The sequence below is a fragment of the Portunus trituberculatus genome, chromosome 47 (assembly GCF_017591435.1).
Source record: "Portunus trituberculatus isolate SZX2019 chromosome 47, ASM1759143v1, whole genome shotgun sequence".
In the NCBI taxonomy this organism is placed as follows: domain Eukaryota; kingdom Metazoa; phylum Arthropoda; class Malacostraca; order Decapoda; family Portunidae; genus Portunus; species Portunus trituberculatus.
The window spans coordinates 25,058,250-25,085,569 of record NC_059301.1 but is presented as its reverse complement, the minus strand read 5'-3'; the positions used below and the strand labels follow the sequence as shown (position 1 = coordinate 25,085,569).

General features: G+C 40.3%; 1 protein-coding gene across 3 annotated transcripts in view; it reads left to right on the top strand.

Moving 5' to 3' along the window:
* The first annotated feature begins 2,021 nt into the window (after positions 1 to 2,021).
* Positions 2,022 to 27,320, top strand: part of LOC123520860 — a 1,438,509-nt gene continuing 1,413,210 nt past the window's right edge. Inside the window, exons 1-3 of one of the 3 annotated variants that reach the window (XM_045283504.1) lie at positions 2,022 to 2,427; positions 5,832 to 5,895; positions 12,844 to 12,897. In XM_045283504.1, coding sequence (XP_045139439.1) covers positions 2,414 to 2,427; positions 5,832 to 5,895; positions 12,844 to 12,897 — 132 coding nt within the window. In that variant the 5' untranslated portion in view covers positions 2,022 to 2,413. The remainder of the gene's footprint in view (positions 2,428 to 5,831; positions 5,896 to 12,843; positions 12,898 to 27,320) is intronic. The other 2 variants (XM_045283506.1, XM_045283505.1) reach the window with 2 other exon arrangements.

Genomic DNA, 27,320 nt, shown 5'->3' with positions numbered 1-27,320 from the left:
GTGACTGTGAGGGGTGAGGTGGATTGTGCCCGAGAATGCAGGTATTTGTCATACTGCTGTATATATTTTGCTGATTTCTGATTATAGTGAGATGGGTTAATGTGTATATAACATGGCCTCATTCTTTGGGTGTTATAATGAAGGATTTCTGGATCATTATTGTTGACTTGGTATTGGTGTTACAGCGGCCGAGGTGGTGATAGCGGGTTGGGACTAGACTCCTGCCCAGGTGGTATTTTGGTACCTATTTCACACTAGAAAGCCGGGAGCATTACTATGTGAGTTTGATTTTATTTAGTCTGTCTGGATATTGATAGGTATTGTATCTGGTTACAATATATTACCATGTACATTGCCATGTTTATTATTGAGAAATTTATCTATTTTATTTTCATGTATGTCAATGGATTAATCTGTGGATTCATAAGTGGCAAGGCCTGATTTTGCGCCGAGTATTGATTTGTAATATGTTCACAGGTTGAAATAAATGATTACAGCAGTCCACGAACTTTGGTGTGAGATACACATCAGCTGCATAATTTATTTCTGTGGGTACGTATGGTTGTGTGCTGCATCGGGGAAGGGAGATAATTCACTATAGACGCGAAAACCAGTGACTAAGAGATGAGCGCCAAGGTCACGTACATCTACAGTGCATTCCCTCCATAATGTATATCCACTTCCTTCCTCAGACATCAGCAACAGTGGTAGATGCGGCTGTACATACATAGACAAGCTTGTGCTGGGAGAGAAAAGAGAAAGAACAGGGAGGGGCGGAAGGAACAGACCAGCAGCTCGTATGTTCCGTCTTGTTACTCGATTACCTCTGGGCCTCACACGGTACAGAAGGTGGCGAGGCTACAGGCTGTTTCTATTATCTTTCCAATTTCCATTCACTTGCATTCGACATTTGTAGAAAGAAATAAAACGGCTCAGGAATTCATTGTATTTCGTGCATGGATAAGCTGATTCCGGCCAGGAACTGAACATTTCCTTTTTTCCTTGGTGAACCTTAAGCCGCTTGGGGAGGAAAGGAGAGAGGGTGAAAGGAGAGATAGGAGTCGTCGCTGCTTCACCGTGCTCCTGCCTCGCCTGGGACTGGACACTGAAAACCAAGTATCATATATTCTTTTCAATGGTCAAGAGTATTTCTGATATAGGTCAAAATATGGACATGTAGTGAAGCATAAAATGTTGCCTGAGTATTATGATGATCGTTCCTTGTATCTAATTCATAGAAAGAAAGATTGGATTGGAAGAGCGCATGTTTGTCTGGTTTTCTTTGTTACCGAGAGAGAGAGAGAGAGAGAGAGAGAGAGAGAGAGAGAGAGAGAGAGAGAGAGTTAAAAGAAAAACTAAACGAGTCATCCCAACACATGAGCAGCTCCAACTGTCTTACCTGCAGTTTGGGAATGTCCTCTCACATTACGTCACTCCCTTCCCTCTTTAATGGCGTCATGCTTTACATCACGCATCACGCGGCGCACTCAGGGCTCACCACCCATCCGACCTTCGTCAGTTTTGATATCTTACGTCTTATCAGAAGCTGTGCCGCTCTATCTCATTACACCTGCTGCCAAGACACGTTCCGAGACAGCGGTGATTGGGGGCCTTCTTATATGATGTGCGGTATAAGAGAAGGGAAAGAAGGGATGAAGTGCATGACTGAAGGGGGAGAGGAAGCAAGAGAACGAGAGTGGTGGAAAAACGAGGCCTGTCCGAAGCAAACAATGCCACCTTGTTGGGCAGCATGGCGGGAGGTGCCACGTAGGGAAATATTGGCTTAATTACGAAGGTTAATTTGCTCTGCGCAGACGATGCTCATCGCGCTTTATAGCTTCCCACAAATACACAAGGTGATGCTTGGATGTGTGAGCAAAAGGACAAGCAAGGACAGGTTACATGTGCGAAGTAAAGCGCAAGGGATGTATCCAGATTCATATTTTGAGAATTTGGAGCGAGTTGGCAGAGTTCGGGGTGTGGGGGAGGAGGGAGAGGGGAGATAAGGAGTGTGGGGAGGGTAGTTGATGTTGTTCTGTGAAGCGCGAGTGACTGAATGACGAGTGAGGCGGCTAATATCGCCAAAATACAGGTGTTCCGGTGTATATAACGTGACACAGAGGGAGCGAGGTGTGCTGCCACACCCCGGCACCCTGCCAAGGGCTCCTCCCTTCCCCTCTAGCCCGTTTTCCCGAGGAATTGCAGGGCATACTTGCCAAAGCGATCTTTGCTCCTCCGAACGGAAATATGTGACGAAGGCATGTTACTGTCTTCCGTGCGGCGTGTTTTGTGTTTGGATGTGCTCGACACCGAAGTGTGCCAAGAGTGTGTTAGGCAGTGTGGAGTGGTGGAGGAAGGTCGTGATAAGCCAGATTGTCCCAGCACACCCTAAGGCAGCCCAGCCACCTGCGCCATGCACCTCTCACAGTAAGTGTCATCCCTGCCCGTCCCTCACGCCACCCCGTCCTTGGTGACTTTCTCTATCTGAAAAGCATTACTGGATCTTGATGAATTGATGAATTCATAAAATGAACGAGGCGTACCTATGTATTGAGTTTATTTTTAATTTCTTGCTTTATATGCGGTAAAACTGCACGTCCTTTTTCCGTCATATGAATTTATATTTCCTTGTAATTAGTATTCGTGTTTTTAATGTTTTCCTTCATCTGCATGGACTAATTAATGCTTGAGCCATGTCGTCATCTCATGTTTTCATGTTTGAAAAATGTATTTTATTTTGTCTTCCTTGGTCGAGTTTTTCACCGAGTATAAACTAATATATCTCATGAAATTAGTTTTGCTCTTGTTTCCGTAATGATGCGTCCATCCAGCGTAACGAGGCCCGTCCTGCAACCCCACGCCTGTGTCTGTGTCAGTGTTCAGAAAGCCAGGCGTTATTGTGGCTTCCAGTGCCGGAATGTGTTGTCATTAACATTACTTTTCTGACTTGTATGGATGAATGATTCCTTGTGCAATCATTCTCCTAGTGTGTGTGTGTGTGTGTGTGTGTGTGTAGGTAGATATAGATGTACTATACATATATACAAGAGTATATAGGTCTTGATCTTTTTTTTTCTCAATGAATAATAGTAATTGTAGATTGGTGCACCTTAAATAAAATAAATTAATAAATAAAGATGTTTTAACATAATTTTCTTGCATTTTGTTGGTCACAGATGCATTACCAGAAAGGATGTGCCTTGCAGAAGAAAATTCAGTTAATTTTTCCCAACTTTTCGTTATCATTGATAGTATCTGGGTTGGGAAATTGCGTGCTTTGAAAGGAAAATTAATTGTATGTTCCTTTAAGAGCAAATTTTTTTCCAGTAAATTATGTTTGATTACACTCTGAATAATATATTATTGTCGTTGTTTCCTTATGCAACGATTACACACAAATCCGTTATTTTGTTCCTTCGTGATGGAATAAAACAAATGTATGTCACACAATACAATTCCCGACCACACATTGGCAGGAGGAAGGCTTTGCTAAACACCTGAAATGGAGCACAGAGCGAAAGTGTGTGTGTGTGTGTGTGTGTGTGTGGGTGGGTGGGTGGGTGGGTGGGTGGTGTGTGTATTTATTACGTGTTTAAGTTTGCAGAACTGAATATGTTTTTGTTTTGCCCTATTTCGTTAGATTATCCTTTTCATGCAGAATTCAATGTCTTATAATTGCTGGTCTGGCATTTTATCGCAGGAATATTTCATCATAAAACCGCTGCTGCATGTGTTCCGGTATGTCATAGTCATACAAATGATGATAAGAATTAGAGCTACAGCACCTGTTTTGCAGTATCCTGCTGGCACAAACACTTCCACCTGCACGAATAGAACAGCAGCAAATACAGCAGTGAAAGCTACAACAAACACAACACCTACAACACCAACAAACCAGCCCACTACTTGTCAACACCCATGTCATTGCAAACCCCACTTTGCACACACACACACACACACACACACACACACACACACACACACACACACACACACACACACACACACACACACACACACACAAACACACACACCAGGTGGCGAGGCCGTGCAGGTACCTCAGGCAAGCTCACGAATCCTATCCTGAAATCCTATTGTCAGTTAATGAAATCTTGGCCCCATTCGGAATTCAATCCTATTTGGCTGAGAAAAAGGGATGGAAAGCCTTATTGGATCTTGGCGGGCCCATCTGTAGGCAAGCGGCCCACCACGCTTTCAGTATTATGCCCTCGCGATAAAATACACGAGTTCAGAGGTGGTGAGGAACTGCAGCAAGTCTGGACACGTTGTCGTGGTGGGAAAAAGTGCACCGAACCGAGAAGAAAGTCTGGGGTCTTTCAACGATCTAGACGGTTGAATTTGTGGAGTTCTAAACCCATGTGAAGGTGTGGAAAAGTCTAAAAGGGTGACAAGGGGGATTTAAGTGATAGTGGAGAGTAGTGGGTATTAGTGTAGGTGGTATAATGAGATACGGATGGAAGAGTGTCGGTACTGAGTGGAGGAAGGTTTGGATGTGCAGGCTAGAATGTGGTTGTTTGGGAAAGGGGTAAAAGGGAAAGGAAAGGCATGTAAGAGGATTAGAGAGAGAGAGAGAGAGAGAGAGAGAGAGAGAGAGAGAGAGAGAGAGAGACCACTGGGATAAGGAGGAAACTAAGGTGATTTCCAGAGACTCACTTCGGAGCACACGCAAATCATCGAGGGGCATTAAGACCTGAACTAATTAAGGCCCGAAGTAATTGGCTTCCTTCTCCTACGTAGGTCCTCTTCTTCTTCCCTGTATCCTGCCCCTTCTTCTCCTTCTCTTCCTTCTTATCCTTCTCTTTATCCTCCTCCTTATTCTAGCATTGTTCCTCTTTGTATTCAGGTTCTTGTTCTTGTTCTCCTTTATATATATATATATATATATATATATATATATATATATATATATATATATATATATATATATATATATATATATATATATATATATATATATATGTATATATGGTTTATGGAGGAGTATATATATTTTCCTGAAGTCTTTAGCATATCAAACTTTTTGTGCTATTCTTTCGTTTTCCTCAAATTGCAATACAAATCTGTTTTAATGCTTCTCAACAAAGAATTTTTTGGTTTTTGGTTTTTACAATATGCACTACACAGGGTCAAAAGTATGTTTCGACTTTATACTTTCCATTCTTTTGATTCCTTCCAAATAGTTGTAGCATGCCTTATTTATCCTCATTGCAAGGTACCTTACTCAATTCCATTGTGTTCAGTGTTACATAACACGTCCTCTGATCTACTAATCATCTATAAATCATTGGATATTGTTAAGGTCGGAACATTTAAGACCACTGCATTTAGAGCTCACCATCAGTGTTAAGTCCTGTGATCCTTGTCTGCAATTAGTCTATCAATTGTTATTTTATTTTATTTTTTTCCAGCAGATTAAGAACACTTAAGACCACTGTATTTAAAGCTTGCCAAGTTTCATAATTTCCAAGATTAACAAGGAATCTATCGAATTATCAAGTATTCTAAAGCTTTCAACAGATTTGAAGACTTAAACCATTGTGTTTAGAGTTTGTCGTCAGTGTTTATTCCCGTGATCTGAAGAAAAAAATCTAGCAGTTTTCAAGTATTTTAAGATTTCCAGCGGAAAAACATCTTGGACAATATTGTTTGATCCGAAAAGAATCCATGAGATTGTCAGGTATTTCAAGCAGATTCACGACAGACTAGAGAACTTACGACTGAGAAAGAATATAAAGCATAATGAAACTGAATGCAGAAAGTTGCTGACTTCTAACTAAGACTATACCACGACTTGTTTCTTCTTTCCTCAGAATACTGTGGTGTGTGGCGCTGGTGTTTGTCGCGGCCGTGATGGCGGCGAAGAGAGATGGGAAGGTATGTGAATGACTCAGTGTATTAGTATGGTGAGAATTGATCGGAAAACTTACTGAATGCGAGGTTAAGGACTGAAAGGGAAGTGTTGGTAAAACAAGGGTTCTTCTCAATGTATCAGTTCCACCTAAATTAATCGGAAGCACGTAGATTTCCTCATAAAAACTTCATTCATTAATTTTACAGATGAGTTCCCTAACCTAAACCTACCTTAACTTAACCTAACCTATTATACCTATCCAAACCTAACCGTAATGCCGCCAAACATAACCTCATGTTATAAATGTACCCCTTCAGTACCTGAACACATTTTTACTATGAGTTCTGGGTGTGACAAGACGATTTTACTTAAATTAGGAGGGGTCTATAGAAGTCAGATGATTAATGGCCAGAGCCTTTACTATCTTAATTCTCACATAAGTTTCTGAAGCTATATAAAATCACCAAATAGTAAGCAGAATGAATATAAAAACATGTTCTGGTACGGAAGGGGTTTACATGCCATAAAAAGAACTAGATATGAAAAGAATTATATAGGGGAAATCTCTCTAGTTTACTGTTCAGAGAGAAGAATACTTGAGCAAACTTAATGAAGGTAGGGAAAGCATTTACCTTTCTACTTTGCCTTCTTCTTTTGTTTCACTGATGATGATTACGCTGGCATTATATTGATAATGAAAATAATAGCGATGGAAGATATATAATAGTGAAAGAGATGACAGGTATGACAATGACGGTTTGCAGGTGGTGGTAATAGAGGACGTGTAGTGATGGTGATGTTAGTATTAGGAGTAACAGCGGTAATAAAGGTGATGGTGCAAAGGTGGTGATGACGGGGGCTATAATAGTGATGAGAGAGGTCACGGCAGCGGCGGCAGTGACGGTAATGGAAGAGAAAGGGCACGAAAGAAGGGATGCAACCGAAGTGCCTGGTCGAAAAAGAAAAGAACAAAAAGTGAGAGGAAAATAAAAAAAGAAAGAAAACGAAGCAAGCAAACTGGTGATCTATATTTCAATCACTGTTGTCTTTTGTTTTTGTTTTTTTTCGCCACCATCAACATATAAATGTTCAGTGATGGTGATGATGACGATGACGGTGACGATGATGATGATGATGATGATGATTATGATTATGATTATGATTATGAGGAGGAGGAGGAGGAGGAGGAGGAGGAGGAGGAGGAGGAGGAAGAGGAGAAGGAGGAGGAGGATAAATGAAAAGGGAACTGGGAGTTGAACACCGCGTAAGTGTGCGCAAACACACACACACACACACACACACACACACACACACACACACACACACACACACACACACGCACACACAAAGGGGCGATCCTCCCGCAGCGACGAGCCAGATTGCCGCCCTAACAGCCTCTCGTCACCGACGCTTTCTCATTCCCTAAATATCTTGAATTTTGGTCTGTGAATCTGGTCATTAATTCGCTCGCCTCATGTGTATGCTAATGGCGGGGCAGGGGGTGGGGCAGGAGGCGTGGTGGGGGTCGTGGGAGATTCGTGGGGGTCGGCGCACCTTCCTCTTTCTAGGATTGCCGCCCTTACGAACATCGCGGCGCCCTTCTCTCTCTCTCTCTCTCTCTCTCTCTCTCTCTCTCTGCCGGCCTTTCTCCCGCACTAATCACAACCCAACTGCCATCAATCATGCCTCGGTCATGCCTAAATTGATATCAAGCACGCCTGCATTCGCGCACGCACACGCAGGCGCAACCTCAGATGAGAGTAGCTGCACACACACACACACACACACACACACACACACACACACACACACACACACACACACACACACACACACACACACACACCACTGCATAATAATAAGAACCCTATTTCTTTTCATTTGCTGAAGATAAGGGGAAATTGTAATGATATGATGGTATGACTAGTATTGATTTGAATACTATTTTAAAATAATTTGGTGTCGACGAAGGGAAATGATAATGGTAATGATATATCAATGTAGTAGAAGTAGTAGTAGTAATAAGAGGAGTAGTAGTAGTAGTAGTAGTAGTAGTAGTAGTAGTAGTAGTAGTAGTAGTAGTAGTAGTAGTAGTAGTAGTAGTAGTAGTAGTAGTAGTAATAGGGAGTGGTGGTAGTGGTGGTGGTGGTGGTGGTAGTGGTGTGTAGTGGTGGTGGTGGTGGTGGTGGTGGTAGTGGTAGGTAGGGTGGGAGGAGCAGTGGTAGCAGTGGTAGTGGTGGTGGTAGTGGTGGTAGTGTGGTAGTGGTAGTGGTGGTAGTAGTAGTAGTAGTAGTAGTAGTAGTAATAGTAGTAACATTAGTAATAGTAACATTAGTAATAGTAGTACCAGCAGTAGTAGTTACAGTAGTAGTAGTAACAATGGTAGTGGTTGCAATAGTGACAGTAGTAGTAGTAGTAGTAGTAGTAGTAGTAGTAATAGTAATAGTATTAGTAGGAGTAAAAGTAGTTGTAGTATTAGTAGTAATAGCATCATCATCATCAACAGCAGCAGCATTAACAACAACAGTAGCAACAGCAGCAGCATCAATAACAACAACTACAACAACAACAACAACAACAACAACAACAACAACAACAACAACAACAACAGCTATATCAGGAGCAATAACATCAAATACAATAATAGCAAAAATGTTAGTAGATTTTAACTAAGGCTAAATGAATGCGCGTGTGTGGTAGGAGGGGTGTGTGTTGCGGATTGGGAGGAGTGTTGATGACCGAGTGTCTGTGTGACCTCTTTTGCTCCTACATCAGATTCAGTCTCTCTTATGTTCCTATACAAAAAAAAAAAAAAGCAAATAAAACCCAACAGTGAATACGGAGATAGAATATTGTACGTGACGAGCTGAAAGTAATAAGTATAATGGTTAGAATATAATCAATACACGCAGAATAAGAGGAAGGGAATTACAGCGACTTTTATGTGAAATGCAGGTATAAATATCTATATAAAACTTAAAATGAAAGCGTGTGAAACCGTCTTATTCGTAACCCTTCATTTTAAAATCTATATTCATTATTTTATCATAACTTATGCCTATGAACATTTCAACTTTTAACTTCAAGACATTCCATCTTTTCATCTCTAAAATTATCACTTCATTACCATTACAACACATCACTTTACCTGAGCTCATCACTTCATTACTATCAAGTTTCATAACATCCCAGTACTTCATCACCACCCATCATTTCAGTACAACTCCTCACTTCACCATAACCTGTAACTTCATCACTTGCTCACACCTCATCACTCCAATCATCACTCATGGTTTTTATCTCTCATCCTCGAAGCAAATCTTATCACCACATGCTTCCATCACACTCCCATCACCAACGACCACCGCGCACCATCACCACCCTTCTCATCACCACTCATCACCTTATCATCTTCCATCACGGGTTTCAATGTCAATCACTCACCTTCACCATCACCGGTCATCCATTTCCCCTTCACTATCTATCACTTCTCATCATCATTCATCATCTCATTCGTACGGTTTTGCTACTACGACTACTACTACTTCTACTACTACTACTACTACTACTACTACTAATAGTAATGATAATAATAATAATAATAATGATAATAATAATAGTAATAATAATGATAATAACAACAACGACAACAACAACGTTGCTGCTTTTACTACAAATGGTAATGATAATGATGCTGATGATAATGATAATAACAATAATGATAATAATGTTAATAATAATAATGATAATAATAGTAATAATAATAATAATAATAATAATAATAGTAATAATAATGATGATGATAGCAATAATAATAGCAATAATAATAATAATGATAATAATAATAATAATAACAATAATAATAATAATAATAATAATAATAATAATAATAATAATTATTATTATTATTGTTATTATTTTGATAATAATAATAATAATGATAATGATAATGATAATGATAATAATAATAATAATAATTATTATTATTATTATTATTATTATTATCATTACTATTATTATTATTATCATTATTATTATTTTAATAATAATAATTATAGTAATAGTAATGATAATGATAAGAATACTAACAACAACAACAATAATAATAATAATAATAATAATAATAATAATAATGATAATAATATTAACAATAATAATAATAATAATAATAATAATAATAATAATAATATTAATATTAATAATAACAACAATAACAAAAACGATAACAATGTTGCTGCTTTTACCACAAATGATAATGATAATGATGCTGATGATAATGATAACAATAATGACAATAATGACTAATGATAATAATAATAATAATAATAATAATAATAATGATAATAATAGTAATAATAATAATAATAACAATATTAATGATAACAATAATAGTAATAATCTTAATGATAATGATAATAATAATAATAATAATAATAATAATAATAATAATAATAATGATAATTATTATTATTATTATTATTATTATTATTATTATTATTATTATTATTATAGTAATAATAATGATAATAATAATAATAATAATAATAATAATAATAATGATAATGATCTTGCTTGCTTTCATAATTTTCATCCTCATGTTGGTGTTGTTGTTGTTGTTGTTGTTGGTTTTGTTGTTGTTGTTGTTGTTGTTGTTTAGACTGACTTGAGCAAGAAGGAGACGTGAGGTTTCCTCGAGGGAATCTGGAGTAAATCTAACTTGAAATTGCTTCGTAGTTAGATAGTTAGGGTCGAATATTGCCAGTAAGGTATATACTGTGATTCCCTCTCTGCTTCTTCCTCCTCCTCCTCTTCTTCTCTTCCTCTTCCCTCTTTGCTTCTTCCTGTCAGTCATTTATTCTTTATCTTTCTTCTCCTTATTCTACATCACTTTCCTCCTTAGTTTTCTTCCTGCTAGTTATTTATTATTTATTCTTCCTCTTCTCGTTCTACACCAATTTCCTTTTCCTTTTTTCGATATCTTATTGATGTCATCCTCGACGTCCTCCTCATCTTTTTCCTTACTACCTGTCTTCGTCCCTTATCTCCTACTCTCTTCTTCCTTCTTCCGTTTCCTCCATCTTCTCCTCCTCCTCCTCCTCCTTCTCCTTGAAGTTGGTGAAATATCTGGTCGGAGTGGCGTTGCATCAGATTGTTGAACCGTGCAGCCATAACCACCAGCCAGAAAACTCGAGTCACACCCTCACTCCCTGGTCGCCTCTCTGCCCGCGCCACCCGCCCGCATCACCCTGCCACCTCTGCGGCTCCCTCGCCCTCCTGCCTCCTCGCCTGCGCCCTTTAAGGAGGAAATGTGAGCGTGTTGCGGGATACAGACATTGGCACAAATTCAGGGGCGGTTCTGAGCGGAGAGGGCGGTTGTGAGCCAATTAGTGTAGCTCCGTCAAATGACCCTCTCAGTCAGCGCTCACACCCGTGCTTCCCTTGCTCCTTGCTAGCCAGCCATCCAGCCAGCCAGACAGCCAGACAGCCAGACAGCCCTCCCTGCCCACCAACACACTAACACACACGAAAACAGACCAGAAGACCTGAGACCTAAACTATGCCACGCTAGGCCAGACCATTCCATACTATAGACTACAAGGACGTGGCTGTATCACAAGATTTCAGGTAATTTCAAGGCATATCAGTTCCATTTATATCAGTAATACTAAAATCATGAAGCCTTAACTGTGCTTCGTTACGCCAGACTTATTTTTCCATTAGAATGATTAGACTAAAAGGTATTCTAGTGTACCACGTGATCATTTCAGACTGAACCAGACCTTGAAATGCCGTCATATATCACAAATATAGGAAAGATGAGTTATAGATTACAGACCTTTCCACTCCAAGATGGATCGTTTCAGACTTGAGTGTACCAGATTATGTCAAAGCCTACAGTATTTCTTTTTTATTGTTCTAAAGATGATTTTATATTACTATATTTGGTTTATATTGTAGTAAAACAGCATATAATCAGTGGATATTGCCGGAATTTAATAAAAGTTGCCTCAGTTTATTCTACATTAAGATGATAACTATACTTGATCACGCCAACCTTATTCAGGTAAACGTATAAGACACTATATCTTTCATCACATCACATCACATAACACCACAACAAAACAACAGTAAGCAGTAAGGTAATAGATTGCAATTATGTATTCTCTCTCTCTCTCTCTCTCTCTCTCTCTCTCTGCATGACATTTTCAATAAACTAATTATATTTTTCTATTTTTTTTACTTTATATTAGTACTTTGCTTTTTATTTTCTTTTATTTCTACATTTACATTATCATTGTCTTTCTTTCTTGCTTTGTGTGTGTGTGTGTGTGTGTGTGTGTGTGTGTGTGTGTGTGTGTGTGTGTGTGTGTGTGTGTGTGTGTGTGTGTGTGTGTGTGTGTGTGTGTGTGTGTGTGTGTGTGTGTTTGTGTTTGTGAATATTTAATGCAGGAAAATAAAACAAAGAAAATAATTTTGCTGGTTTGGAATGTTTCGCATTTATATTCTTTCTTTTCTTTCTTTTTTTTTTTTTTTTTTTTGATCCTCCATCTCCTACTCCAGTCCTCACGAGGTTCACGTGGCGTCTCCAGGTAAGGTGGGTTGGGATGGAAGGAAGGACAACTCTTGTAACGTTTATCTCAAGTGTCACGACCTGGAGATGTTCTTCTCGCTTTAGATGTTTTGAAGTGAGCGGCAGTTCATCTGGTGGCATCTCAACTGAATATATTACAGTTATATTTCTGCTCATTATTTTTTTTATTCAAGAGAAATGCTTTAATAAAATGTTGCTCTTCCTTGCACAGCCATTTATGAAGAATTATTTACTTAGTTAAATTATTATCTGCATGAAAAGTTTGTTCGCGGCCTCACTAACTTTCCGAAAGATTTAGACTTTTCATGTCTCGTAATTTTTAACTTTTACTATAAGGTTTGCTGCGCCATTGATTAATTAATTTAACTTTTCTCCAAAGAACTTGCTTGGTAGTGGCGGAGCCGCGAGGGAACCAGGACGTGACTTAGGTCTGGTACGTATGCCACACCTCAACCACACTCATAAATTGTATAACTTTGGAGTAATGAACCTCAACTTTGTGATGCCAGGATCGCCATATCCAGAACTGTCTGTTTGGCCGTGGCTGTGAGCGTGACAGTGTTAGTGATGGTTTGGATGTACAGTTGCACTAAGTGGTTATATCATGTTCAAAATTTCTTGAATGAAAAGGAAGTGTCTGGCAACTCTCTCCATTTCTCTGTCTTTATTGCGTCATAGTATTTAGAGATCGCTCGATATAAAACAATTGATAAGTCCATACCTTACTTTGTATCAGATTTATGGTCAAGATTTTAGCTGGACTTTGTGGAAACTGTACTGTATATACTATACTGTTTAAAACATTTTATATATTTTTTTCTTTATCAGATCACGTGCTACAGAGTGAAGACTTGGTATGTTATTTTTTCTTAATAATTTCAATACATTCTTCATTTTCAATAGTGTCCTCTTGTTGACTTAATGTGTAACTCATTCCCTTTGGTTCCCGCTAAGGAAAGGACATTCATCACGGCTCGCTCTTCCGCACAGCACACATTCATTCCATGAGTCATTATGCAAATGTATTGTGATAAATGAATGCGCCGAAACACAGTAACGTGCATAACAGTTCACAGCGTGTAATTTTTCGCCCCGTCACAAGCCAGCCACGGGCGACACAGCCCAACCTCCGTCACAATGCACACATTTAATTTACATGAGGCGCTCGTTTGAACAATACACAGCGTACAAACAATACTCGTCGCGCTGGTGGTGTACACAGCTTTAGGTGATTTAATGGCGATGATAAATAGACACGGGTACGCGCGCCTTTCAGTTAATGAGCGTGATGGCAATGATAAACACCACCAGTTTTTAATGACCTCTATCAATGTATTCTCAATACAGTGTGCAATGAACATATATTGGCACCGTTGTTTGAAACAGAAGCTTTCCACTGAGCTGAAAGAAAAATTATAAACACAGAGAGTTGAAGTAACCCATATTAATATGTCTCTCACTGCAATGAAAAGAAGAGAATACTTCCCACTGAGATAAAAGGAAAAAAGAATATTTGGTTACTTTCCCACTGAGATGAAAGGAAGATAAAACATTTAGCCTCCATTCCCTCACCTCTTCCTCCGCGGCGTGCATGGCTGAGGACGTGGCGCGTGGCAGAGGTGACGAGGGCCTCTCCCTCCACCCTGTCTCTCTCTCTCTCTCTCTCTCTCTCTCTCTCTCTCTCTCTCTCTCTCTCTCTCTCTCTCTCTCTCTCTCTCCTCTTCCTCCTCAAACCGCAAAAAATAAACACCGGAACGTCGCTTTTTTTTTTTTTTTTTAGTAAAATTCGTAATACCATTATGACATGTTTACCGCAGAAAAAGTGATACATGAGCCAAAGTATTAAAACAATGAGGCAATTTTTTTTATGCTGATATTTTCCTTTGTTGAAAAGCGTATTCTCGTGTTTTTCCATGACGTTTTCTTCACTTCACAAGAAAAAATGTTATTAATGTATTCCTCCCACGATTTTAGGAGAGAGAGAGAGAGAGAGAGAGAGAGAGAGAGAGAGAGAGAGAGAGAGAGAGAGAGAGAGAGAGAATCACCTCCATGATATCCATTTTCTCCGCACTTCTCCCTCGCTACCACCGTCTTTTGCTTGAAGAGTCGTCAGAAGCTATTCAGAGTTCCGCTCCCTGAAAGAATATTGTGTCATAAAGTCTGCATTTTTTGCTGCAGTGTTACGATAGTATAACCTAATGTTATCTATTTAACTCAAATGTGCAGCACAGTGATGCTTCTTGATAGAAAGAGGTAATACTTAATATTTTCTTGGCTAGTTGCTTTGGGAATCTTCATAAACTTAGCGAAAATAACGACTAAAAACATTTGTAATTTTCCCGGAATACCTCGACAAAGTTAACGAAAAATCAGATACATTTTCTTATACCCAGTTTGCTCGGTGCATCTTGATAAACTTGGGAAAAATCGCACACGTTTTTTGATAATTTTCTTGCAGCATCTTGACAAACTTGGTTGAAAAAAATCAGAAACATTTCATGATTCCCTTGATGCTCGGCCTTCTGTTGCCATTCTCTGCTGACGACATGCATCACTGTTATAGGCACTGTTCTCATCACCATTTTCACCATCGTCCTCCTCGTCACCATTCTCTGTGCCTGACATCCAAGCCACCACGTGTCCTTTAGTATCCAGATTTGCTTGTACGCTTGGACATGCCAGGCAGCGAGTAGCAGCTCCCGGCGTGTGGCGTTCCCTAGTCAATTGTGTTTCCTGTTACCACAACATCGCCGAGAATCCAACATGAATTGTGTGGATATTGTTAGATGTGCGTCCTCGAGAGTGGCTTGACGTTTGCTGACAGCCCTTTGCGTGTGTGAAGGTATGTAAGTGTAGGTATTAGGTGCTGATGGCTCTTTGCGTATGTGTGTAAGTATGTAGGTAAATGTAAGTGATGGCTGCAGTCTTTGTGAGTGTAGGTATGTGTGTATATTTGTGTAGGTGAGTGTAGGTATAAGTGCGTGTGTGTATCCCTCTCCCCCCTAAAAAAAATAAAGGTGGAAACATACACCTCCACAGGGCCGGCGAGTACACAAAAGAAATCCATTAGCGAGAAGAGGCCTAGCGGGTGTTTCCGGGCACCACCTCCACCATCATTTTTCACCCTTTCCTCCCCTTGATTTATGGATTGCCTCGGCGTGCGGAGCAAGGGAGGGAGGGAGAAGAGAAAGCAAGGCAAGACTAAGGCAGAGGGGAGCTAAGGGAAGGATAGGATGGGGTGGTGTGGGAAGGTGGAGGTTTTTTTAAGTGACCAGTGCCATCACCTACCTGTTTTTTTCTCTCTCTCTCTCTCTCTCTCTCTCTCTCTCTCTCTCTCTCTCTCTCTCTCTCTCTCAGTGCAGCCCCTCCTCATTCTTTTTCATCATTTTTTTCTATTTTTTCCCTTCTGTTATTTCCCTTATTTTCCTCTTTTGTTTTTTTCATTTCTTTTTCCTATTTTATTCTTCTTCTTTTTCCTCCATTTGTCCTCCCCTCCGTTCCCTCTTTCAGTAATATTTTTTCCTTTCTAATCCGATTTTTTTTTTTTTTTATCTTTCACACATCTAAATATTTTACTCTTCATTTTTTCCTTCACTCTATTTCTCACTTTTCTTGTTTTGTTTTTCTCGAGTTTATTTCTACATACTTTTCTCTTTACCTAAAACTTTAAAACGTCAAAATTTCACTAACCTTCTCTGCCACCTACGTGTACTCTATCTAGACCAATGAGAGACGGGGGAGGAAGAAAACGAAAGAATAGAGAGAGAAAGGCAGAAGAAAAGAGGGGAGACGGAAGAGGGGAAGGGGGGAAGGGAAAGGAAACTGTAGGCGTCCAATCAGAAGGCTCATTCCGCTTCCCAAATTTGGTCCCCAGTGACAGAGATGATCACCTCGAGGGGAAAGACACTCTCCACGACGCCTTCGTATCCCGTGCAAAGGGCGAGGCGAGAGCGAAGGGGAAGAGTGACGAGGGCGTGTGAAGTGTGACCTTTCCTTGGTGGTATTTTTTTGGAGACTTGAGATATGTGAGATTTGGAGGTTTTCTTTAGTTTTGTTTCTACATTATTATTGATATGTTTTGTTTTTATCTTACTAATCATGTGCTTTGAAACGCGTTTATATATTTTTAGGACTGATTTTAGAGTCTGTAGATAAGAAATAATAGGATTTGGTCGATATTTTATGCTATTGAGGATATTGAATATTGATTAGACTATCAGTGTAAGAAATTAAATCATGGATGCATCTATAGAAATTCAATAATTTCCACAAATGACAAAAAAATATCCTTTTTAATTCATAAGAGTTTTGATAGCACAAAGAAAAGTTTGAGACTACGGCCTCATTAAATTAATGAAGCCCTCTCTGTGTGACAAGCACAGACATTCCTAATTTATTTGGAAGTAGGCATAGATAAACAGACAGGTAGGCCTACGTAAACAAGGAAGAGATAGAAACAGCTATAGACACAGATTAACAAAAACACAAGCTTATAGAGACAAAAGTACTATAAACAGAAGACAAATAAATCAAAACATCAATAGATAGAGATAGACATCAATATCCCTTATCTCCCACATCCGCCCCCCCTACCACATAGCAAGGCCAGGATGAAGGGAGGGGATGGCTCCTGGTCCGTGGTCTGAAGGAGGCTTGCTGGCCACCGCGCCTTTAATACTCCAGAAATGCATAGGAATGAGTAGTTAACGGAAGTGTGGCGAGGCGCTTGTTTCGTCTCAATGCCGCCGTTACCGTCGCCTCGGGGCCATCACAGATACTGTATGCCGTCGTCAGGCGCTTGGCCGTGTGTGTGTATGTGTGTGTGTGTGTGTGTGTGTGTGTGTGTGTGTGTGTGTGTGTGTGTGTGTGTGTGTGTGTAGATAGAAGGAAACATGGTTATGCTGGAAAAAGTCATGTAATATATATATATATATATATATATATATATATATATATATATATATATATATATATATATATATATATATATATATATATATATATATATATATATATATATATATATATATATATATATATATATATATATATATATATAAGACTAATATCTTAACGATGTTTTCCATGCCCTCGCTGGCCTTAACCCTCGGAAGACATATGGTCCTGATGGGGTCCCTCCTATTGTTCTCAAAAACTGTGCTTCCGTGCTTGCACCTTGCCTGGCCAAACTCTTCCAACTTTGTCTATTTACTTCTACCTTTCCTTCCAGCTGAAAGTTTGCCTACATTCAGCCTCTTCCTAAAAAGGATAACCGTTCTAACCCCTCAAACTACCGTCCTATAGCTTTAATCTCTTGCTTGTCTAAAGTTTTTGAATCTATCCTGAATAGGAAGATTCTCAAACATCTGTCACTTCACAATCTTCTGTCTGATCGCCAGTATGGCTTCCGTCAAGGTCGCTCTACTGGTGATCTTCTGGCTTTCCTTACTGAGTCTTGGTCATCCTCTTTTAGAGATTTCGGTGAAACTTTTGCTGTAGCGTTAGACATATCAAAAGTTTTTGATAGAGTCTGGCATAAAGCTTTGATTTCAAAACTGCCCTCCAACGGTTTCTATCCTTCTCTCTGCAACTTTATCTCAAGTTTCCTTTTCGACCGTTCTATTGCTGCTGTGGTAGACGGCCACTGTTCTTCTCCTAAATCTATTAATAGTGGAGTTCCTCAGGGTTCTGTCCTGTCACCCACTCTTTTTCTATTATTCATTAATGACCTTCTTGCCCTATCCACTCCTACGCTGATGATACCACCTTACATCTTTCCACGTCCTTTCAGAGACGACCAACCCTTCAGGAAGTCAACAGATCACGCAGGGACGCCACAGAACGCCTGACTTCCGATCTTTCTAAGATTTCCGATTGGGGCAGAGAAAATCTAGTAGTTTTCAATGCCTCAAAAACTCAATTCCTCCATCTATCAACTCGACACAACCTTCCAGACAACTATCCTCTCTTCTTCAATGACACTCAACTGTCTCCCTCTTCCACAATGAATATCCTCGGTCTGTCCTTTACTCATAATCTTAACTGGAAACTTCACATCTCATCTCTTGCTAAAACAGCTTCTATGAAGTTAGGTGTTCTGAGGCGTCTCCGCCAGTTTTTCTCACCCCTCCAACTGCTTACTCTGTATAAGGGCCTTATCCGCCCGTGTATGGAGTACTCTTCGCATGTTTGGGGGTTCCAGTCACACAGTTTTACTAGATAGGGTGGAATCAAAAGCTTTTCGTCTCATCAACTCCCTCCTCTGACTAACTGTCTTCAGCCTCTTTCTCACCGCCGAAATGTTGGATCTCTTTCTATCTTTTATCGCTATTTTCATGCTAACTGTTCTACTGATCTTGCTAACTGCATGCCTCCCCTCCTCCTGCGGCCTCGCTGCACAAGGCTTTCTTCTTCCTCTCATCTCTATTTTGTCCAACTCCCTAACGCAAGAGTTAACCAGTACTCTCAATCATTCATCCCTTTCACTGGATCTGCATTTCCGACTTCCTACGACTTGTCTTCTTTTAAGATGGAGGTATTGAGGCATTTGCTCCCTAATTTTGGCTGACGCTTTTTCAATTTTTAGAGAGCCAGCACTCAAGTGGGCCTTTTTCTTTAATCCTTTCTTTTTTTCCCCTTGGCTGGCCTCTTCTCTACGTAAAAAAAAAAAAAAGTCTATTTTGTGTTGCTATAACATACATATGTTTTGTGTGCTTTTTTATGTGTAATTGCTGATAAATGTAACGAGTAATTCATTTATACGGGATAGACCGCCGGAACATTAATTGATATTTGCATATTTTAACGAGGAAAGGCATAATAAACTCATGGATGGAAATGATCAATTGATAAACAAAGATAACGGAAGGGGGACGTAAGTAAATAGAAAAACGAAGAAAACTGCCCATAGTGAAATGTACAGGAACGAAACATTATTGGGAAATGGAATACGTTGATGGAGATGGAGTATGTTGATGAAAGCGTACAGAAAGAAAAAAAAAAGAAAAAAAGAAAAGGAATATAAGGCAACGCCGTGGTGCAGTGGAACCATGCGTGCTTTGGGGTCCGAGGGGTCTCCAAGAGCACGGGTTCGAATCCTGTCCACGGTCCGAGTGTAGGTTGGGCTTCCTCACTCGGGGGAAGGGTTTCCTAGCGGGTGGGTTTTGAGATAGGAGGTACCCCAAAAAGTATCTTCTTTAGCCCATAAATTCCCGTGAAAAGCCTACATGGTATAAATAAACGCATGGACGGTTAAATACTATTTCTGGTGCAATGCGTGGCAAGAACCATTATCACCGCATGGCCATTATATCACTTCCCAGGAAACTCAGTAAGAGAGAGAACAAACACCATAATTTGCTGTTGTCCCGGTATTTTCACCATCTTTCTCGGTTACACCTACCACAAACATGTCTTCTTTCAGTGCATCCATAAACCTTTTCTCGTGTCCTGTCTTTTGTTCCTGCATCCTTCCCCTCCCATACTCCTCGTCTCCGCTCTTGACGTGCCCTTACCTCCTAAGTCTCGCCTTTCTACTCTCCTCCAAACCGACGTGTTGTATCTTTGAACGGGACGAATTGTTTATATCACATTCGTATCGTTCATGGCTTTCTTCTTCACATCTCATAGCTAAGATACGAGTACATGTAACTTTTAATATATTTTGTACCAACTTTGGCTACTGTTTATTCATTTAACCCAGGGGTTCTCAACCTGGGGTACACGTACCCCCAGGGGTACGTGAGAGGAATTTTGGGGGTACGTGGCAGGTTTCTCAAAATGCTTCAGTTTTGAATAGCAGCAAATTTGTTTGTAGTATACAATTTGTCCTTCACTAGAACCAGGACACGTTAACAACGTTAACAAGGAAACTCTTGGAGTTATATCACTTGAGAGAAAGCTCTCTTGGATTACAGTTGCCACACAACCTTGCAAACCTATAATATTTGTTCTGATTTATTATTTTATATGTTATTCACACACACAGTGACTTATTTATCACTGTTACTAGTTACAAGTTGCAACTAGCTGCAAGCAACACTAGTTCACTGCCATAATGATCGAAAATTGTCTGATATAGTTCCTTTTTGGTAAATGCATTGCATGTTAGTCACATATAGTGTCTCCCTGTGAGGTACCAGTTCCTATCGACACTACCTCATAGAAACATACTAATATTAATTAAAAATTGTGTCTGCTCCACATATATAACACAATTTAAACTTAATAAACTAAGTCAATAAACCATGCATTTATTGTTACCCTTCCTGACGCTGCATTGTGGGTAAGGGTACGTGATCAATACTGAAAGACTTCGAGGGTACATCACATTAAAAGGTTGAGAAGAAGAAGAATTAACCTGTGCAGAAGCGAGGTGAAATGTGTGTTAAGGTTCCGTGCTGTCTTTAAGTCTCTAGAAATGAAAGATCTTGGTACACCAGACAATTATGTTTTGCTCTATATTATGATGTCAGTCGTATAAACTCAAGTAACTATAAAGAAATACCATGGTAGAATAAGAACAGAAAAATACTGGTAGGAGTAAAACCCTGGCAAATCAATAATACATCGTAATACAGTGTTTAGAGACGATTACTCTGTACCGCGAGACGATACTGACTCTCTCCTGAATTAAACCAACCTGCGAACACTGAAATTGTGACAGTTTGGGTCCTCTCCTATTGATATTAATCAAAGTATTACGATTTATTCACAATAGTAATATATTACACTCAGACGGAACACGGGCCTAATGTGTTTGAGATGTGGCATTTTGTTATAGTACATTTCGCTCTATATAGCGACTGTTTAGGACCGAAAAACTGTAGCTTCAGGTAGATATTCAATAATGTTATCTATCGATTTTCAGTCTTAAAGTAGGGGAAAATTACGAATATTGATGCATTTCTTTTATAGTCCTCCTTGCTTCTCGAAAAGGTGCACGAACTTAGAAAAGGTTGAAGAACACTAAACTGTACCCTGAAAAAAATACAGTAAAAAGATAAGATAAAAATGACCAACATCTCTATTATTACGGAAGCTAATAATAATACCAAGACTAATTAAGTAATTCAGAGATAACGAAACGAACGACGATCACGAGAGCTTCCACGATAACAGTGTGTACGATAAGATTTGATTCCAGATTCCTCGATAGCGCTCCGAGTTTCCAAGATAACAATGGCATTCCAGTTTCCTCGATAGCGATGCAAGTTTCCAAAATGACGATGCCTTTCCATGATAAAGATGCCCTTCCAGTTTCCAAGATAATAATGCGAGTTTCCACGATCAAGATGCAATTCCAGTTTCCACGGGAACGATGCGGGTTTCCACGATGTCGATGCGGTTCCAGTCCTCACGATGCGATTTCAAGACACAATATTGAAGTCCACTTGCCTACACAGGTACTGGGACGAACCCTTTCACCCCGTAAGGATCCACCCAACACCCTTGAGTGCGAGTAAAGTGACGCTGCCACCTTCCTGCGCTGCAATTGAAGTCCACTTGCCTACACAGGTACTGGGATGAACCCTTTCACCCCGTAAGGGTCCACCCCACACCCTTAGGTGCGAGGAGAGTGGCGCTGCCACCTCACTGCGACGCAATTGAAGTTCACTTGCCTACACAGGTACTGGGGCGAACCCTTTCACCCCGTAAGAGTTCACCCCAGACCCGTGAGTGCGAGGAGAGTGACGCTGCCACCTTACTGCGCCTCACACGGGTAGCCATGAGCATAACCCGCCACACTCCACTCCCCAAACACTGTCAGTGAGTCCTTTTCACCCCGTAAAGGACCACTGGTACGGTCAGTGCCTGGCTCATGGCGCACAGCGTGCCCTCGTTCATGGCGAGTTGTTCAGCCCGATGTCATTATAAGCAGAGGTCCTGTACACACCACTCACCACCAGACTCTATGCAAGGAGCCCTTATCACCCCTTAAAGGCCCCTCACGGCATCATCTGATGGACGGTAGACACGGCACCCTGCTTAAGGCGACGCCTTGCCTAGTATGAGGCGCTGCAAGTTGACAACAATCAGTGAGCTTGAAGCCGCGAAGGAAAATGAGTCCACGCTAACAATGGGATTCCACGACAGGTTGCGATTCCAGTGTCCACGGTACAGATGTGTTTGTTGAGGATAACGATCCGTTTATCGAGGCTAACGGTGCGGCGATGGCGATGGCGAAACGATCCAAAGTATTATTACCTACACAGGTACTGGGACGAAACTTTTTACCCAGAAAGGGTCAACCCCAGTCCCGTGGTTATGAGAGCAGTGACGATGCAACCTTGCAATGCCTCACACAGGTCGCCATGAGCAATGACCCGCCACACACCACTCCCCAAACGCTGTCATGAAGTGAGTCCTTTTTACCTAACCTAACCTAACCTAACCTAACCTAACGTAAAGGACCACTGGTACTGTCAGTGCCTGGCTCATGGCGCACAGCGTGCCCTCGTTCATGGCGAGTTGTTCAGCCCGGTGTCATTATAAGCAGAGGTCCCGTACACACCACTCACCATCATATTCTATGCAAGGAGCCCTTATCACCCCTTTAGGGCCCCTCACCATCCGGTGAGTGGTAGACATTGATCTCTTGCTTATGGCGACCCTTGCCTAGTGTGATGCGCTGCAAGTGGACGACTAGTAGTGAAGCTTGAGGCCACCAAGGAAAAGCAGGACCTGCAGCCAGTTCCTGCCTTGGGCCCCAGGCCGGACCCGACGGCCACCTCCTTCCCCCGTGCGGCGCCCAAGGCCGTCACGGCCCTCAAACATCTTTAGGCCGAAAGTTCTCAATCGTCGTTTTAATTTTGATTCGAATATAAAATCGTCGATGGTAAATGAAAAATAGCTTTGGTGTGAAAGTGTGCAAGAGTTAGCTGATTAATGAAACAAGGTGAGGCAGCTTTGCTCCGGAGTATTTAGTGTACTTTGCATGTTGCTGCCGTGAATGTGTACGTGTTTGTAGATAACTGGATAGAAACAGTAGACCAATGGTAGTTGTGTAGCTATTGGGGAGCTTTTGAAAATTAGTTAAGCTTCTGGATAGAGTGGATGAGTGCACACAGGTTTGCTTGTCTTATACATAAACTGCCACTCGTAAACATAGATTTTTCTATTTCATGCTCTTAGAAAAAAGCAAACTTAGTTTTTTTTATTTCCCTGATCACAATGACGTGTAAATATCAATGTTTCAATCATAAGGAAACATTAGGAGAGGACCCAAACTCCCGTTGAAGTTGCCAGATTCAACAGATATCGTAATATTTCACAGAAAAGATGGTCAACTGCATTTCGTATAAAAAAACTATAATAGTAGAGTTAGGTTATAACTATGCGTTGTTTTTTTTATATACCATCTTGCTCTATTCCTGGGGCAAAGATTACTTCTTCCTCAATTGATAACTCGAAGTTAGTATGATATTTTCTTTCCTTCTAGGTTAGTAAGTAGACAACAAGACACCATGAACATATGAAGCCCCGTAAATGAGATTATTTTCATAACTTAGAAATCAAAGTCTGATAATGAGATTGTCTATTGCCAACCAAACCGTTCTGCATAGACGTCTTCAGCGTCATATAGAATCCTAATGATGTTAGCTCATGGACAGTGGCCATCCTGACAGCGCGAAACCCCAGGGGGTTCATAAGAAGATTTCCAGAGGTACTTAGATGGCTGATCTAATAAAATCCTTTGCAGTACCATTGCATGTTGAGTTCCATGTTCCATGTGATAATACTAGGGGTTCTGGTAGATGGTCTTATAACTCATGGGGTTCATAACGATAAAAAGGTTGAGAACCCCTGATTTAACCTATTCAGTACCACTGTCATTTTCAAACTCTAAGATTCATCTTTTTTTAGTTATGGTATAGTAAATGAAGAGTACATTTTAATGGATAACTAACTAAGAATTCTTTGTAACTGTCTTTATACAGAAAATATCAGCGTAGATTTAACATAAACTTTTGTGCAGTATTGAGAACAGAATTAAACAGTTGGCGGAGTGTAATGGGATTATCATTATCACTACTACTACTACTACTACTACTACTACTACTACTACTACTACTACTACTACTACGTCTACCACTACTACTACTAATAATAATAATAATACTTCTTTCTACCACTACCACTACTACTCTTACTACTCTCTCCACCACCACTGCCACCTCCACTCATTTTACTACTATCACTGTTATATCTTGTAATCCTTTGAAGTCCATCCTCCTCCCACTCAGACGCGGCCCTCGTTGCCTTCATCCTCATCATCACTCTGAGGACCCCGTCATGGATCGCCTCTTGTTCAAGGGTTCTCTGGTTTGGAGCACTTTAACGACCACTTTCACTAATTTCCGCCTTAGACTTACAACGCACTAACTTACTTTACGAGATCACAACCCTAAATCAGAGCAAGTGTACCATGAGACGCTATCACGCTCCGGGGCACGCGCCAGAATGCCTCCTCCAATAGCGGCATGTTGTTATTCATTGAGTGGCGGGAACCTAGTGTTGTGCTGGCGGGAGAGAGAGGGAAGGTTACGTTGAAGGGAGGAGAAGGAAGGAGTGGTCTGGCGTGGCACTTCACCAATTAATAATACCGTTTGTTTGAATATTACGTGCAAGTTCATTAAGTTTACCGCCTCCTTCTTGTCTGTGATGGCTTTCTTTTCTGCTTCTGTTAATCCAGGGATCTTTTATCTCCTTTCGAGAGAGAGAGAGAGAGAGAGAGAGAGAGAGAGAGAGAGAGAGAGAGAGAGAGAGAGAGAGAGAGAGAGAATGAGAGAGAATGTCATCAATCACATGTATAGGTTTTAACATGATAAAATTAAGCCAAGTGCTTCTGCTGGAATACATGCAATGTTCAGGCGTCATCTGGTGGCAACATCCATCAAGGGAACAGCAGACAGTGTGGGCGTCAGTCACCGCCAATTTTGGGATGCAAACCTCCTTCTCATATTGGACAATCGCGGCCAGGAAATTGCAGCCAGATGTGAATGGGGAGGAGTGACAATGGGTAGGACAGTGCCAAGCCAACGAGGATGCAAAGTCGAGGATCAGAGGAGTGTTAGCTTAACCCAGACCTTCTATGTTGTGACAGTTGCCGCAATGTGCCCCGCTGTGTGAGAGACCTGGGTGGCGTGCTGATTGCCTCACTGCATCGAAGGCTGTAAGGCAACTCTGTCCCTCCTGTATTTCCTCCGCTCTCCGGTGATTGGAGCGCGCTGATCCAAGTTTCTAAGATATGTTCTGTGTGATTTCCCAGACCTTGCTGCTATGTCTGCCAGTGATCCTTAAATGGCTTCCTATCTTGACTAAAGTTGGTTAATACCTCGGTTCTGACGCAAATGGAGGTATCTTTTTGGGTATCAAGTGCTGTGGCTGACCGGCCTGACTCGATTATTTCGCCCTATTTTACAAGTCTGGCGATAACTTGACTTCACTGAATACTCTCTCGATAAAAATATTACTTGTGCTCAAAAGAAACTTGTGCATAATAGTTATTTTCTATGCTAGTGACGTAAACGACTATATTTTATATATATATATATATATATATATATATATATATATATATATATATATATATATATATATATATATATATATATATATATATATATATATATATATATATATATATATATATATATATATATATATATATATATATATATATATATATATATATAGGTTTATTTATTTTTTTTTGCCTTTGACGTCAAAACTAGCATTTCAAAAACATAAGGTTAAGTGGCAGAATATATCATTAGATGGTGCAGCCGCTAAAAGAACCTGCGTCAGCAAGTCTCTGCAGCTGACGTGTAACAAGAATCTGCACAATCAGCGATCACTGGAGTTTGCTTCGGGCCAAGAATAGTCAATAAGCAGCGAAAGCCAGTCTCTCTCTCTCTCTCTCTCTCTCTCTCTCTCTCTCTCTCTCTCTCTCTCTCTCTCTCCGTAACATTCGTTATGGATGACAGTAAAAAAAAAAAAAATAGAACAGAAAAGTTAAAAGGAAGAAAAATAGGAAAGATCGAAAGTTAATTTGTCTTCCATGTCAACACACAAGGCCACATGTAGATTGCATTGCAGATAATATCCGGACCTAACGTCCATCACTCACCATGACCAACACTACCACAATCTCTTGCACTATCAATGGCACCATCACCACCATTACCACTATTACTCACTCACTGCTATATAAAGAAAATTATGTTCGGCTTTGTCTTATCATTAGCTACTTATAAACATATAGATAGATAGAAAAACAGATATATGCACCCACTAAATAATTTCTTCATTCTATTATGTTATATAAACTATAAAAAAAAAAGATCTTTCAAGGTGACATCGCTGAACAACGCTGGGTCTCGCTTATGTGTTAGATACCTTCCCGGAGCTTCATGAACCACGCGATGTCTCACTCATTTGCTCGACGCTTTCTCGGGGCTCCATGAACCACTCCAGGTCTCACTCGTGTGCTTGACACCTCCTTGGAGATTCATGAACGACTTCGAGTTTTGTGGGTATGCTTAACTCATCCCTGAGAAGTTTATAATGAAATAAGGATAAAATAGAATTAAAAATAAACAGAAATTTAAATAAAAAAATATGAAAAGCCAAATGCCTACGCTATGGTGATGGATGGCCTGTGAACTGGGAAGGCAGGCGAGACAGTGACACCACACCCACTTCAGTTCTCCATCACTACCACTACGCCTGGTGTTCTCCACTCATTGCCTTACACATATCGTATCCGTTCATTTGTCTCTATATGACTCACTTCTCCCCGTAGGTAATCTTTTGTTAGGTAATTGGATTATTGTTATGATATTTGTACATTTG